The sequence below is a fragment of the Diceros bicornis genome, chromosome 21 (genome assembly GCF_020826845.1).
Source record: "Diceros bicornis minor isolate mBicDic1 chromosome 21, mDicBic1.mat.cur, whole genome shotgun sequence".
NCBI lineage: Eukaryota > Metazoa > Chordata > Mammalia > Perissodactyla > Rhinocerotidae > Diceros > Diceros bicornis.
In genome coordinates, this window is record NC_080760.1 from 26,599,365 (window position 1) to 26,611,853 (window position 12,489).

Genomic DNA, 12,489 nt, shown 5'->3' on the forward strand with positions numbered 1-12,489 from the left:
CTGCACTCCTGTTGTATTTCCTCCTTAGCTATTCAGTCCATTTAAATAAGTATTTACAAGAATCAACATTTTAACTGTTATCCTATACATTCTATAGGTGTAGAATGAAGAAACTGTATCAATGAACAAACAGTACATGATAAATATTTTTATTTTTAAACACTGAATTGTACATCTTTCATATAAAAGATGAGATTCTAGCCTCTGTTTTACAAAATAATTATACTTGCTAATACTATCTTTACATTTTTTACAGAAGCCAATTTTCTCTAAATTTGCAGCTTAAGTCCATAGATTTTATAGAATCATCATCTCTTGAATATACTTCCAATATCCTTTAAAAAATAGAAAATTCATACAAGATAATTTTATTTAACACATTAAAACTTAACAGGTTACAGTATAACTATCCAGCCTTCCACCTACGCCTGAATACTTTTCCAGTACAGAGAAGCCAACATTATTGGAGTAATTAATTTTCTGTATTTACCTTTATTAAAAAGAGGTTTTTGGTAGTGAGAACAAATAGTCTCTCATTTGTTGCTTGAAAGCCTAAAATAGGATCATTGGTTTCTAGGCTTGCTACTTGCTGCTTAGCAACCTGCCCTACTTGCCTGCCTTCCTTTCTATTGTAAAGCACAGTGGACATGGGAGTGGGCTGACGATAGATGAACACTCGACGGAGGCACTCGCAAAGGGCTGCATAGGAGTAATTTGGAGCACAGGCAAAAAATTTTTTGTCTCTCTTTGATGCTTGAACGTAGCCTGTCAAGAAATATGAAACAAACAAAAGAAAAACTATATATTAAACAAAAGGGAAGAAATTGTGATTTAACATTTAATATCTCATAATTATTTATTATAAAATAAAATGCCTGAATAAAATATATACCATAAATACTCAACAATGGTTAAATTTGGAACCATTAATGATTAGCCACAATCAATCTTTCCCAACTGGTGCAAAAATATGGGTTTAATTCCTAAGGAACAAAACAGATGAGATTTAATCTCTTCAAGAAAAGCACAACATAGTTCCACATAATTTCCATGCATAATTAAAATACTAAAAATCTAAAACACTAAAAACATGCCAAAATATCTTTCAATGCCAATTTAATAATTAGGTTCATCAATCACCGATGTGGCATTGCAAAATCTTTTTCTTTTCTTATTAAATAAATGGGAAAATGTTTATAGGATACATTGTGAAATTATTTCAGGAGTATGTTCATAATGCAGGCCCTATCCCTGAAGGTATAGTCTCATTATTTCTATGATGTTAGTCCTATTTTTCTACACCAATACCAACATTGTACAGGATTTTGTTGTACTTCAGCTCCCAAATGTAGAACCCTGAAACTACTACAAGCTTGAAAGAAAACTCAAGTATCTAATTTTAAAAACCTCATTAGGACATCCTTTGAAAACTAATTAAATTTTGGGGAAAAAATCTTATCTTTTTAAGAATTATCTTTGCAGATTAAAAGGGCACTTATGTTCTGAAATATAAAGTAGGATTTCTAGATTGGGACATGGTTAGTGAATGTTAATAACGTGAGATAAAAAATATAACACTAATGTAAATTGAGACCTCATTAAACAACGAATGAGCAAAGGAACCACGGAACACAGACAGATCAATACTGGTTTTTTTGTTTTGTTTTGTTTTTTGTGAGGAGATCAGCCCTGTGCTAACATATGCCAATCCTCCTCTTTTTTTGCTGAGGAAGACTGGCCCTGGGCTAACATCTGTGCCCATCTTCCACCACTTTATATGGGACGCTGCCACAGCATGGCTTGCCAAGCAGTGCATCGGTGCACACCCAGGATCTGAACCAGTGAACCCCGGGCCGCCGCAGCGGAGTATGCGCGCTTAACCGCTTGTGCCACTGAGCCGGCCCCCAATACTGGTTTTTTAATATTAAGCAGAGTTTGAGGAAGAAAAAGTGAAGAGGATGTAGATACCTATTTGAGTAGCTTAGAATTAGCTCTCTAGATTAACATTGACAAAACTGATAATGTATATAACATCTCAAGACTACATATCTAAGGTAATGCTGATTTAACTTAAACTCAAGCATTTAAAAGAATGCTTCTATACTAGGGGATTTCTGGATATAAATGGAGAATCTGAGCATATGAAAATGATGATAGAGCTTTCCTCTTACTGAAAAAAGAGAATAGAGAATAAAAAAAATAGAAATTGTAGTAAAGAGACTAGAAATTATGTGGTCAAATTATTCAAGCAAACTATTTCGAGTCATAAAAATCCATTTGGAGTGTGAATTAACCAGTTTAACGGCCTATATGATCAACTATAAGGGATAATTGACAAATCTCCTCTACAATTAGGGCTGTGCATATATAGCAATCAAAATGCATAATTTTACTTCCTACTGCCAGTTTAAAATAACCTTTCAATAAACCAATAACTGTGGTTAATTCATATAAAAAGTTTCTCCCACATAATACTAAACTACTTTGACATAAAATCAATTGTAACATAAGTCTACAATTATGTAGTTTAAAATTTTTCAAGCCTTATTTATTTATTTTTTTTGTGAGGAAGATCAGCCCTGTGCTAACATCTGCCAATCCTCCTCTTTTTTTTGCTGAGGAAGACTGGCCCTGGACTAACATCCGTGCCCATCTTCCTCCACTTTATATGGGACACCGCCACAGCACGGCTTGCCAAGCAGTGTGTCGGTGCGCACCCGGGATCCAAAGCAGTGAACCCCGGGCTGCCGCAGCAGAGTGCGGGCACTTAACTGCTTGCACCACCGGGCCGGCCCCTCAAGCCTTATTTTTAAAATTGGTATTTTCCCCTTTATCCTACAAAATAAATTTCATTTTTGCTTATCACCATTTTCTCTAAGTGTTTTCATTATAACAGCTCTCTTTCACACTTAAGTTTCATGAACGATGTCTCCTAATGTGCATTACCTTAGAGCAATTCTATAATGTTTTTGAAGATTACTCTGAAGAAACCTGAATACAAGTTCCATGTCAAGCCCCTTGTTCATATTCTAATACCATATAGCTTAACTGAAATAAGCAAATGACTGATTAGAATGATTCAAGGGGTTAGATAACCTCTTTGATTTCCATTCTGTGTTGATCTTCTGTACAAGCATAAAAACAGAGCAGTCCTACTATTCTAAAAGTACTAACTTACATTCATCAACTATATTACAAGCAACCAAATTATAGCACAAATCAATCCAAATATAATTAGCACAGCTCAAATTTTAAAAAAAGAAAAGAATTTTTAAAAAATGATGACTAATTTTTGACATAATGGAAGATGCTGTCAAAGAGCTTGCTTTATACCTAAAGCATTGAAAGTCGCAATGTGCTCCCACATATCGTCTCGTTTGCTGGAATGTGGCTGCCAGAGTAGGGCATCAACATCATGGCGCAAACAGAAGCAGGGCATTTCCTTAGGATCCACTATGACAGAGAAAAGGTACTCATTGCTCCCAAGATTCACCTAAAATAAAAAGTGACAAAAAATAATTTACTCAACAACGAATTATTAATAATGATGATGACAACAACTGACACACAGCACTATATGTCAGCAACTGTTCTAAACTTTTTAACATACCTAAAACTCTTCATAATCCCCTAGGAGAAATGTGCCACTGTTACGTCCATTTTAAAGATGAGGAAAGTGATGCACAGGGCATTTAAGTAACCTGCCCAAGGTCAGCCTGATAATGAGTCGTGGAGCTGAGATTTGAACCTAGAGTCTATACTCTTAACCACTATGCAATACTATCTCCCAACTGTTAGTAACTAGTTTAAAACATGACATAAAGCACCATCTTTTATAAGCAGAATATTTTTTTAAACCAAAGAATAAAAATACGAAGTTTACAAATGCTAACTTGTAATAATGTTAGCAAGAACAATGACAGCTACTAGGATTTATGAGCACATTCTCCATGCCAGGCATGTTATAAATATTAATCTTGACAACCCACAAGGCTGTTATTATCTTCATTTAATAGATGAAATAACATACTTGGAGGACTTGAGTAACTTGTTCTAAGCTACAGAGAAAAATCAAAATGCTGGGATTCAAACTCAGATCTGTTTACCAATTACTTACTTTGGTGTACTGTTTAATTATGGTATCAATGTCAAGAATGTTTATTACGTTAATAATTTTTATTGCAATATTGATGGCTAAAGGAATTCATTTTAATACAAAATCATGAAGTAGAGACTCATAATTGGATTCCATCTACAGGAATACTTCTTTTAATGCAAACAGGTTACAAAGATCTTCTTCTTTATTAGAAATATTATTATCAGAGTTAAAAATGCCTAAATACCAACAAAAATCACATCAAATGTAGAAAACATAAAATATGCCTAGTACTTGATAAATATTGAATTGCTTCCACGAGTTTTAGAGCAGACTGAAGAATAAAATGTTGAGTTACAATCAGAAGTGGAGACCTGCCCTGTATTCAATAGGGAAAGCTGTAAAGTGGCTCTCCAGCAAGAGGACTTATTGCTACAGCTGTGCCAGCACAGGCTATGAGTCACAGGAGAATCCAGCGCCAGAGCAACCCAATTTCTGTTGCCCTAGTAATGTCCATGGATAGGCACTATGGGTGGGGCTAGTGCTTGTTCACTACAGAAAGGGAACAAGCTGGCACACAGTGTTCAAAGACTATTTCCTCTTTCCCTTTGCTCCTGATAATCACTGAAGATTTATTTTCAAAATCACCACCAATTAACCGCATCCCCCTCTGACAGTCTCAATTGTTTACCAAGCGCTTTCACAGAAGAAAAAAATTATTGAAATACAAATACAGGTTGAAATAATATTTTCATAAAAATTCATTTACTTTCATGAGTCAAGCACCTTAAGAATGTATTGAATATTATAATGAAACGACTGATCTCCGATCCTCTCATACTTAATGCACAACAGTGAGAGAGGAACAGAGGGCCCTGAACCAACAAGTGAAAGGCTAACCACTAAGAGAGATCAGCCATGAAAATAAGACGATGGGGATGCAGATCTCTTGTTATGGGTCCCTTACTCCGACTTGGATGTTCCTTCTCTTCTGCTTCTACTTACCTTATACATACCTCCACTACAGTCAAATGGAGTCAAAGTACTACTAATTACAAAAACGGCAATCTCACATGGTTTGCTTTTGCCATACCTTTGACGCAGCATTCTGCCTGGACTCTTCTTGTCCTTTCTTGCCTGATGGATTCCTACTTATCGTCCAAGATTCACTTCAAACATCAGTTGCTGCAGAAGCTTCCCTTATTCTCGTGGTTACATGAGCTGTTTGAACTCTTGAGAACCTCCAGCATCATGTATATTATTCCCAACAAATTATTTATCTTACTACGTTAGATTATTAATATGCATGTACACCACCTGTGTCCCCCCAGGATGTCCACATCTCCATTCCTTGGAACCTGTGAATATGTTACCTTAACATGGCAAAGGGAACTCTGTAGATGTGATTAAGTTAAGCATCTTGAGCTGGACAGATAATCCTGGATTATCTGGGTGGGCCCAACGCATTAACAAGAGTTCTTATAAGAGGGAAACAGTAAGGTCAAAGACACAGAAGGTGATATGACAGCAAAAGCAGAAGGATAGAAGACACAGACTAGAAGACGCTATTGGCTTTGAAGTTGGAGGCTGAGGCTACCAGCCAAGGAATGCAGGCAACCTCTAGAAGTTGGAAAAGGCAAGAAAATGGATTCTCCTCTTAAAGCCTCCAGACGGAATGTACTCCCACACACCCATTTTAGAAGTTCTGACCTCCAGAACTTCTGAAGAATAAATTTGTGTTGTTTAAGTTACTCAGTTTGTGGTAATTTGTTACAGCAGCAGTAGGAAACAAATACCTACTATCACCTATCTCACAAGACTATCTTAGGAACCAGAAGTTTGTCTTCTTGTCTCCATATTCTAGATAACTATTTTTTGAATGGATATTTTATGTAAGAAATCATTTTAAAAATATTTCCAACAAAGCCAATTATCCTTAGAGTTGGGAATACTTTACTCTAATTTACAGTTAGAATAACTGGCTGAGGATTTTGTAAAGCAAAAAACCTTATGATTAAATTCTTAAAGAAATACCCACTGGAAAGTGACAGGGTCAGCAGCTTCCTCACTTCACCAAGTACACAGTACTCTGTGCCTTTTAGTTCTTGCCTCAGGAAATCTTACTTTCTCAATAATATTTCCCCGTGGTTTTCCAGTGTTTAAAAAGGAATGTCCAAACTGACCTGAATGGCATTTTTGAAAGTTTCTCAAAACCTGACTCCAACATGTCTTTCCAATATTGGTTCCTATTACTCTCCTCAAAACCTAACATTTAGCAAAACTGGATCACAATTTATAAAACTGCCTCCCCTACTTTCCACTCTTTTGTCTGCCATGCTTTTTCTGCTTGCTGCATATCCCGCCCATCATATACTTCATGACACACTCAAATGGTACCTTCTCCTCCTAGCAGTTTTCGCGAACAGTAATAAAAAGAAATAACGTATCATCATAATTTGTTTATACCTCTCCTATAGAACTTATCTCCTCATTTCCTTTATATGTTCTTTGAGGGTGAGGACTATGACTTTGGGTAGGATACTTAGCCCCTATTTTATTTTCCTGTAAATATAATGATAATAATAGTACTTATTTCACCATTGTTATGATGAGTAAACAATGTATTTCAAGCACTTACACAGTGCTTGGTATCAAACTTTAATAAATGCAACTGTCCATTATTACCACTCTAGGCATATTCTACACATTCTGCCTTGAATATTACTGGCATTTCAAATTCAACAAATGAGATGAGCAACATTAATGAGGAAAACAGAGCAACTCGGGAGTGATCTTCACGTAGCTCACACAGGACCTACATAATTTTATGCCTAGGAAACGTGTAAATAGCTATAAAAAAGAATAATATACCAATATACCCTTACTCTGTCCTAATCTCAGCATATTTAATTTAGAGACAAATTTCTAAACTCTTGCCCCATTTCAAAAATGAGAAATGCGAAATTCATTATTCTGCTTATCATTTTATTGTCAAATAAATTCTATTTTATCTTTAGTTTCAATTTTATGCCCATCGCTTTCAATTTGATACTTTCCTATAACACATACGTTTCAGTAAACAGTTTGTGGATCTGCTCTAAAAAAAGTGAACAAGTTACTCTTCAAATAAGATTTGGATGCTTTAAATATACCCAAACCAAGTTTCTGGAAGTTTTAAAAACAAATTGTAACTAACTAGGTCTGATGGTACTAACTGCAAGTAATAATTTACTGTGAGAACATTCCCTTTAAATGAGATAAAGAATTCAGAATTTTTTTTTTTTTAATAATTTTATTTATTTTTTCCCCCAAAGCCCCAGTAGATAGTTGTATGTCGTAGCTGCACATCCTTCTAGTTGCTGTATGTGGGATGCGGCCTCAGCATGGCCGGAGAAGCGGTGCGTCGGTGCACGCCCAGGATCCGAACCCGGGCCGCCAGCAGCAGAGTGCGTGCACTTAACCGCTAAGCCACGGGGCCAGCCCAAGAATTCTTTTCTTCTTTATGTAGTAAGAGACTGTGTGACATTCATTCTACTTAATAAATTCTAGCATTCCTAGCCTTCATTTTAAAATCAAGTATTCCATACAGCTAAATAAAAAAGATTATGCCACTGCAAGATGTTTGATACTTCTTAGGTTGGTTAGCAGCTACGATAGGAAAATAAGCTCATAATTCCATTCAAAGGTTGCAAGCTAAAAGTGGATAAAGGAATTGCATATAAACACTGCTTTTATGATAACACCTAAAATATGTTTGGGTTCATTTTTCTCACGGTAGTCTTTGAATCTCTTGATGATTATTTACGCCTTTTACTACTTTTTCTTGCCTCCCTGCACCAGCTAGGATTTCCAGCATGATGCTAACCAGGAGTAATGAGGGCAAACACACTTTGCCTCTTACCAATCTTAGGGGGAAGCATTTGATCTTTTACCGTGAAGTATAATGTTAACTCCAGGCTTTTTGAGGAGGGGGTTATCTTCAATTCCTAGTTTCCTGAGCATTTTTATTATAAATGGATGCTAAATTTTGTCAAATTCTTTCTCTGCATCTAGTAGGATGGTCAAATATTTTCCTTCTTTAGCCTGTTGATATGCTGAACTATACTGATTGATATTTGAATGTTGAAACAGCTTTGAATTTCCAGGATAAACTCTACTTGGTCATGATGTATTATCCCTTTTACTTATTGCTGGATTTGATTTACTAATATTTTACTGAGGATTTTTGTGTCTATCTTCATGAGGGATATTGGTTTCTTTCCTTTTCTCTTTTTTCCTGTTTTCTTGTCACGTCTTTGCTATCAGGGTAATGCTGGCCTCATAAAATAAGCTGGAAAGTGTTTCTTTCCCTTTTATTTTCTGAAACAGTTTGTACAGAATTGGTATTATTTCTTTACTTGGTAGAACACACCAGTGAAGCAATCTAGGTCTGGAGATTTCTTTGTCAGAAGGTTTTTTAACAATAAATTCAATCTCTTTAACAGATATAGGACTATTAAGGTTATCTATTTCTTCTTGAGTAAACTGTGGAAATGCTCATCTTTCAAGAAACTTGTTTCACTTAAATTGTCAAATATATGAAAACAGAGTTCAAAATATTCCATTATTACACCTTAGTGTCTTTTGAACATGTAGTAAATATGCACATTTTTATTCCTGATATTGGTAATGTGTGTCTTCTTATTCCTTGGTTATTCTGGCTAGAGACTTAGCAATCTTGATATTTTCAAAAAACCAGCTTGTTTTATTATTTTTGGTTTTCAATTTCACTGATTTCTGCTCTTATCTTTAAAAGTTTCCTTCCTCCTGCTTGCTTTAGATTTGGTTTGCTCTTCTTTTCCTAGTTTAAGGTGGAAGCTTAAACTATTAAACAGAGACATTTTTTTCTTTTCTAATATAACATATAATGCTATAAATTTCCCTCTAAGCATTGCTTTAGCTGCATCCCAAATATGCTGTGTTTCATTTTCATTCAACTCAAAACATTTCCTAACTTCTCTTGTGAGTTCCACTACGACTCATGGCTTATTCAGAAATGTGTTGTTTAATTTCCAAATATTTGTGGGTTTTCCCGATTTCCCTGTTATTAATATCTAATTTAATTCTGTTACGGTCAGAGAACATTCTGTTTATGGTACATATTCTTTTAATTTGTTGAGGTTTATTTTATGGCCCAGAATAGGGTCTATTTTGGTGAATGTTCCATGTCCCTTCTGGGATTCCAATTAGATACGTTAGACTATTTGATATTGCCCCACAGCTCTTGAATGCTCTGTACTTTTGCTTTGGTTTTTAATCCCCCCAACACACTTTGGTTTCAGTTCTGCTAATTTTTACAAACCTATCTTCAAGGTTACTGATTTTTTTTTTGCAGACATATTGAGCATACTGATGAGTCTGCTGAAGGCATTCTTCTTCTCTTGCTGCTGGGTTTTTTTTCTTATTTCTAGCATTTTCATTCAACTCTTTTACAGTTTCTCTCTGCTAAAATTCTGCATTTATTCATGTATGTTATCCATCTTTTCCACTAAAGCCTTTGACATATTAACCATAGTTATTTTAAATTCCTTGCCTGATAGTTTCAAAGTATGGGTCTTCTCTGAGTCTAGTTATATTGTTTGCCTTGTTTCTTGACAGATTGGGATGTTTTTATTTTCTTCTTTTTGTGTGTCTTGTAATTTTTTATTGAATGCTGGATGTCTAAAACAGTAGAGACTGAGGTAAGTACTATATATGCCTGGGAATGGACACACTTCTGCTGGGCCATTAGTGTGGGTGGTTATGACAGAGGAGGTTGAGAAAGGGCTAATCTAAGCTTCAGTTTTGTGTTGTTGCTACGGTTATCTTCAGTGTATCAGTATTTTTGTTCCCCCCAGCTGCAACAGGTCTTCTTCTGAGCCCTCGGGATGCTAAGATTTGGTGCTCTTCTCTCAGCAGTTTAAGGCTTTTGTTACTTAAGGAAAATAATCTAGGCAGGACCGCATACTTTTTCCACAGCAGAAGATATGTCCCTCCTCCAACTCCACACCACCAAAGTAGCTTTTCTCTTGTCTCCTCCTCTACTCCCAATCTTTCTCGTTAGGCCCTGGTCAAGGTCCATAAAGAAGATCTGTAAATCCCAAGGGTTCTGTACTTTCTTGCTAGCCCAGGCATTTAGCAATTTGTTAGTTGAATTCTCCTTAGCCACTTCTATGGCAGTTCTTTCTTGTTCCTATACTTAGATGAACCAGTTCTCCTATCCCATCTCCCCTTGGTAGCACCTATTTTTCCTTAGACTCCAAAGCTACTTGGTTGCCTGATGAATTTTTTAAAGTAATGATTCTACAGATTACTCAGCCTTTTCTTGTTACACAGGGAGTGACACACTTTCCAGCTTTCTACATCTAGGCAGAATCTGGAACTCCCTTGCTCACTATTTACAAACTTGCCTAAAAAGCCCAGAACTTCAACTTAGGATCAGCAGACTGGTGGTAGCTCAATATCCACAAGAGGTTCCACATACACAAGCAGGCAAATGGTATCCTGTGGGACCCCACTCCCCTGGCTTCTGCTAAGAGAATCAAGGGTAAGCATCTAACTCAAAGGCAACCATCTTTTATCTGAGATTGAAGTGTTTTCTTGAACAGATGCTTCCCATACTGGATGGGGGCTGGCCAATACAATAAAATCATCCCCTCTGGGAAGTCTAAATGCCCAAATAAACAATAAACACACATACAGCTAACAAGGAAGAAAGGCAAAAGATATACCTAGAGAGAATGTAGTAAGCAGAAACCATGATATGAGGTAGAAAGTAAGTTAGTGATCAATAGGTAGAGGTATGAGTAGCAGAAGTAAATAAAGAAGATGTTGATGGGATCATAATGGCACAGCAGTGATGCAGAGAGCAAGGCACATGTGATTCTCAAGAAAAGTAGATTACCTGGTCATCAGAACTATGTGCTGTTTTCTAAACAATGTTCCACTTCTCCTCGAGGCCTGACTTGCTAATGCATTTGTTTACAGAATGACCTTCTAGTTCTCCATGAGATCTGAAGAGATTGTTTCTACTGTTCCTTACAGACTCCACATATGTTCACATTAAATATCCATCACTTAAGATAACAAAACGTTTTCTCTGTTCTCTGCAACCTCTAAAAGTCCAGATAACAAGATTTTGTCCAAAAGAAAAGCAAATCAGAATTAAGATTACATGGGCCGGCGCCGTGGCTTAGCGGTTAAGTGCACACGCTCCGCTACTGGCGGCGCGGGTTCGGATCCCGGGCGCGCACCGACACACCACTTCTCCGGCCATGCTGAGGCCGCGTCCCACGTACAGCAGCTAGAAGGATGTGCAGCTATGACATACAACTATCTACTGGGGCTTTGGGGGGTAAAAAAATAAATAAATAAAATCTTTAAAAAAAAAAAGAATTAAGATTACAAACGAAAGTAACTAAACTAGTTTTGCTAAGTGAATTAAGTGAATGAAATGAAGTGTGATAATTAAAAAATATAATTAAAATTAAGTACACTTTTGTATGATCCTATAGAAACAAAAAATACCAAATAAAAAAAGAAAGAAAATGAAAAACAACAAAGATATCATATCATAATTTGAAGCAGACAAAACAGGGGAAGTGAGACATAGCCATTACTTGGCATGGGCAATTACCTGTAAGAATCAAGACCAAGAAGTTAAAAAGGTCCCTGAATAGTCAAGAGCAGGTGCCACAAATCCCAGGGAGTTCACAACTTGGTAGCCAAGAGCAAAATGGGACAGCCAATAAGAAAGAAGAAAAAGGATGACTGCTTTGAGCAGACACTGTCAAAGGTAAGAAGTAGCATCTAAAGCTTATCAGCAGTGGAAAGAACAAAAACAAACCACATATAACCAGAAAAGAAATTTTTAAAACAGAAAAGGCTGAGGTTACTTAGTGTTGGGGTAGAGAGCCCCGCTTAATGTCGAATGTCTCTAAATGTATTACTACGGAAATATATAGCATTGTAATTAATGTTCACACTGATGACATTCAACCATCAATAAAATGTTACTTTCTCCTCTGAATGCTCTATATAAAATGTTGGACAAGGGGACCGGCCCAGTGGCTTAGTGGTTAAGTTCACATGCTCTGCTTTGGCAGCCCGGGGTTCACAGGTTCAGATCCCAGGCGCAGGCCTACACACCGTTCACCAAGCCATGCTGTGGCAGTGTCCCATATACAAAATGTTAGCTCAGGGACAATCTTCCTCAAGCAAAAAGAGGAAGATTGGCAAAAGATGTTAGCTCAGGGCCAATCTTCCTCACACACACATAAAACAATGTTGGGCAAATAATAAATTTTAGTAAGATTCCATGAAAAAAAAGGCTTTAAATATAGTTTTAGTACTTAAATGAATTGAAGAATTAACTT

The 12,489-nt window shown here is 36.4% G+C and overlaps 1 protein-coding gene across 1 annotated transcript in view; it reads right to left on the reverse strand.

Annotated features, from left to right (window-relative positions):
• Positions 1-298: 298 nt before the first annotated feature.
• Positions 299-12,489, reverse strand: part of NUDCD1 (NudC domain containing 1) — a 68,809-nt gene continuing 56,618 nt past the window's right edge. The window contains exons 9-10 of the mRNA XM_058564798.1: positions 3,334-3,493; positions 299-765 (exon numbers count right to left, since the gene is read on the reverse strand). Coding sequence (XP_058420781.1) covers positions 473-765; positions 3,334-3,493 — 453 coding nt within the window. The 3' untranslated portion in view covers positions 299-472. The remainder of the gene's footprint in view (positions 766-3,333; positions 3,494-12,489) is intronic.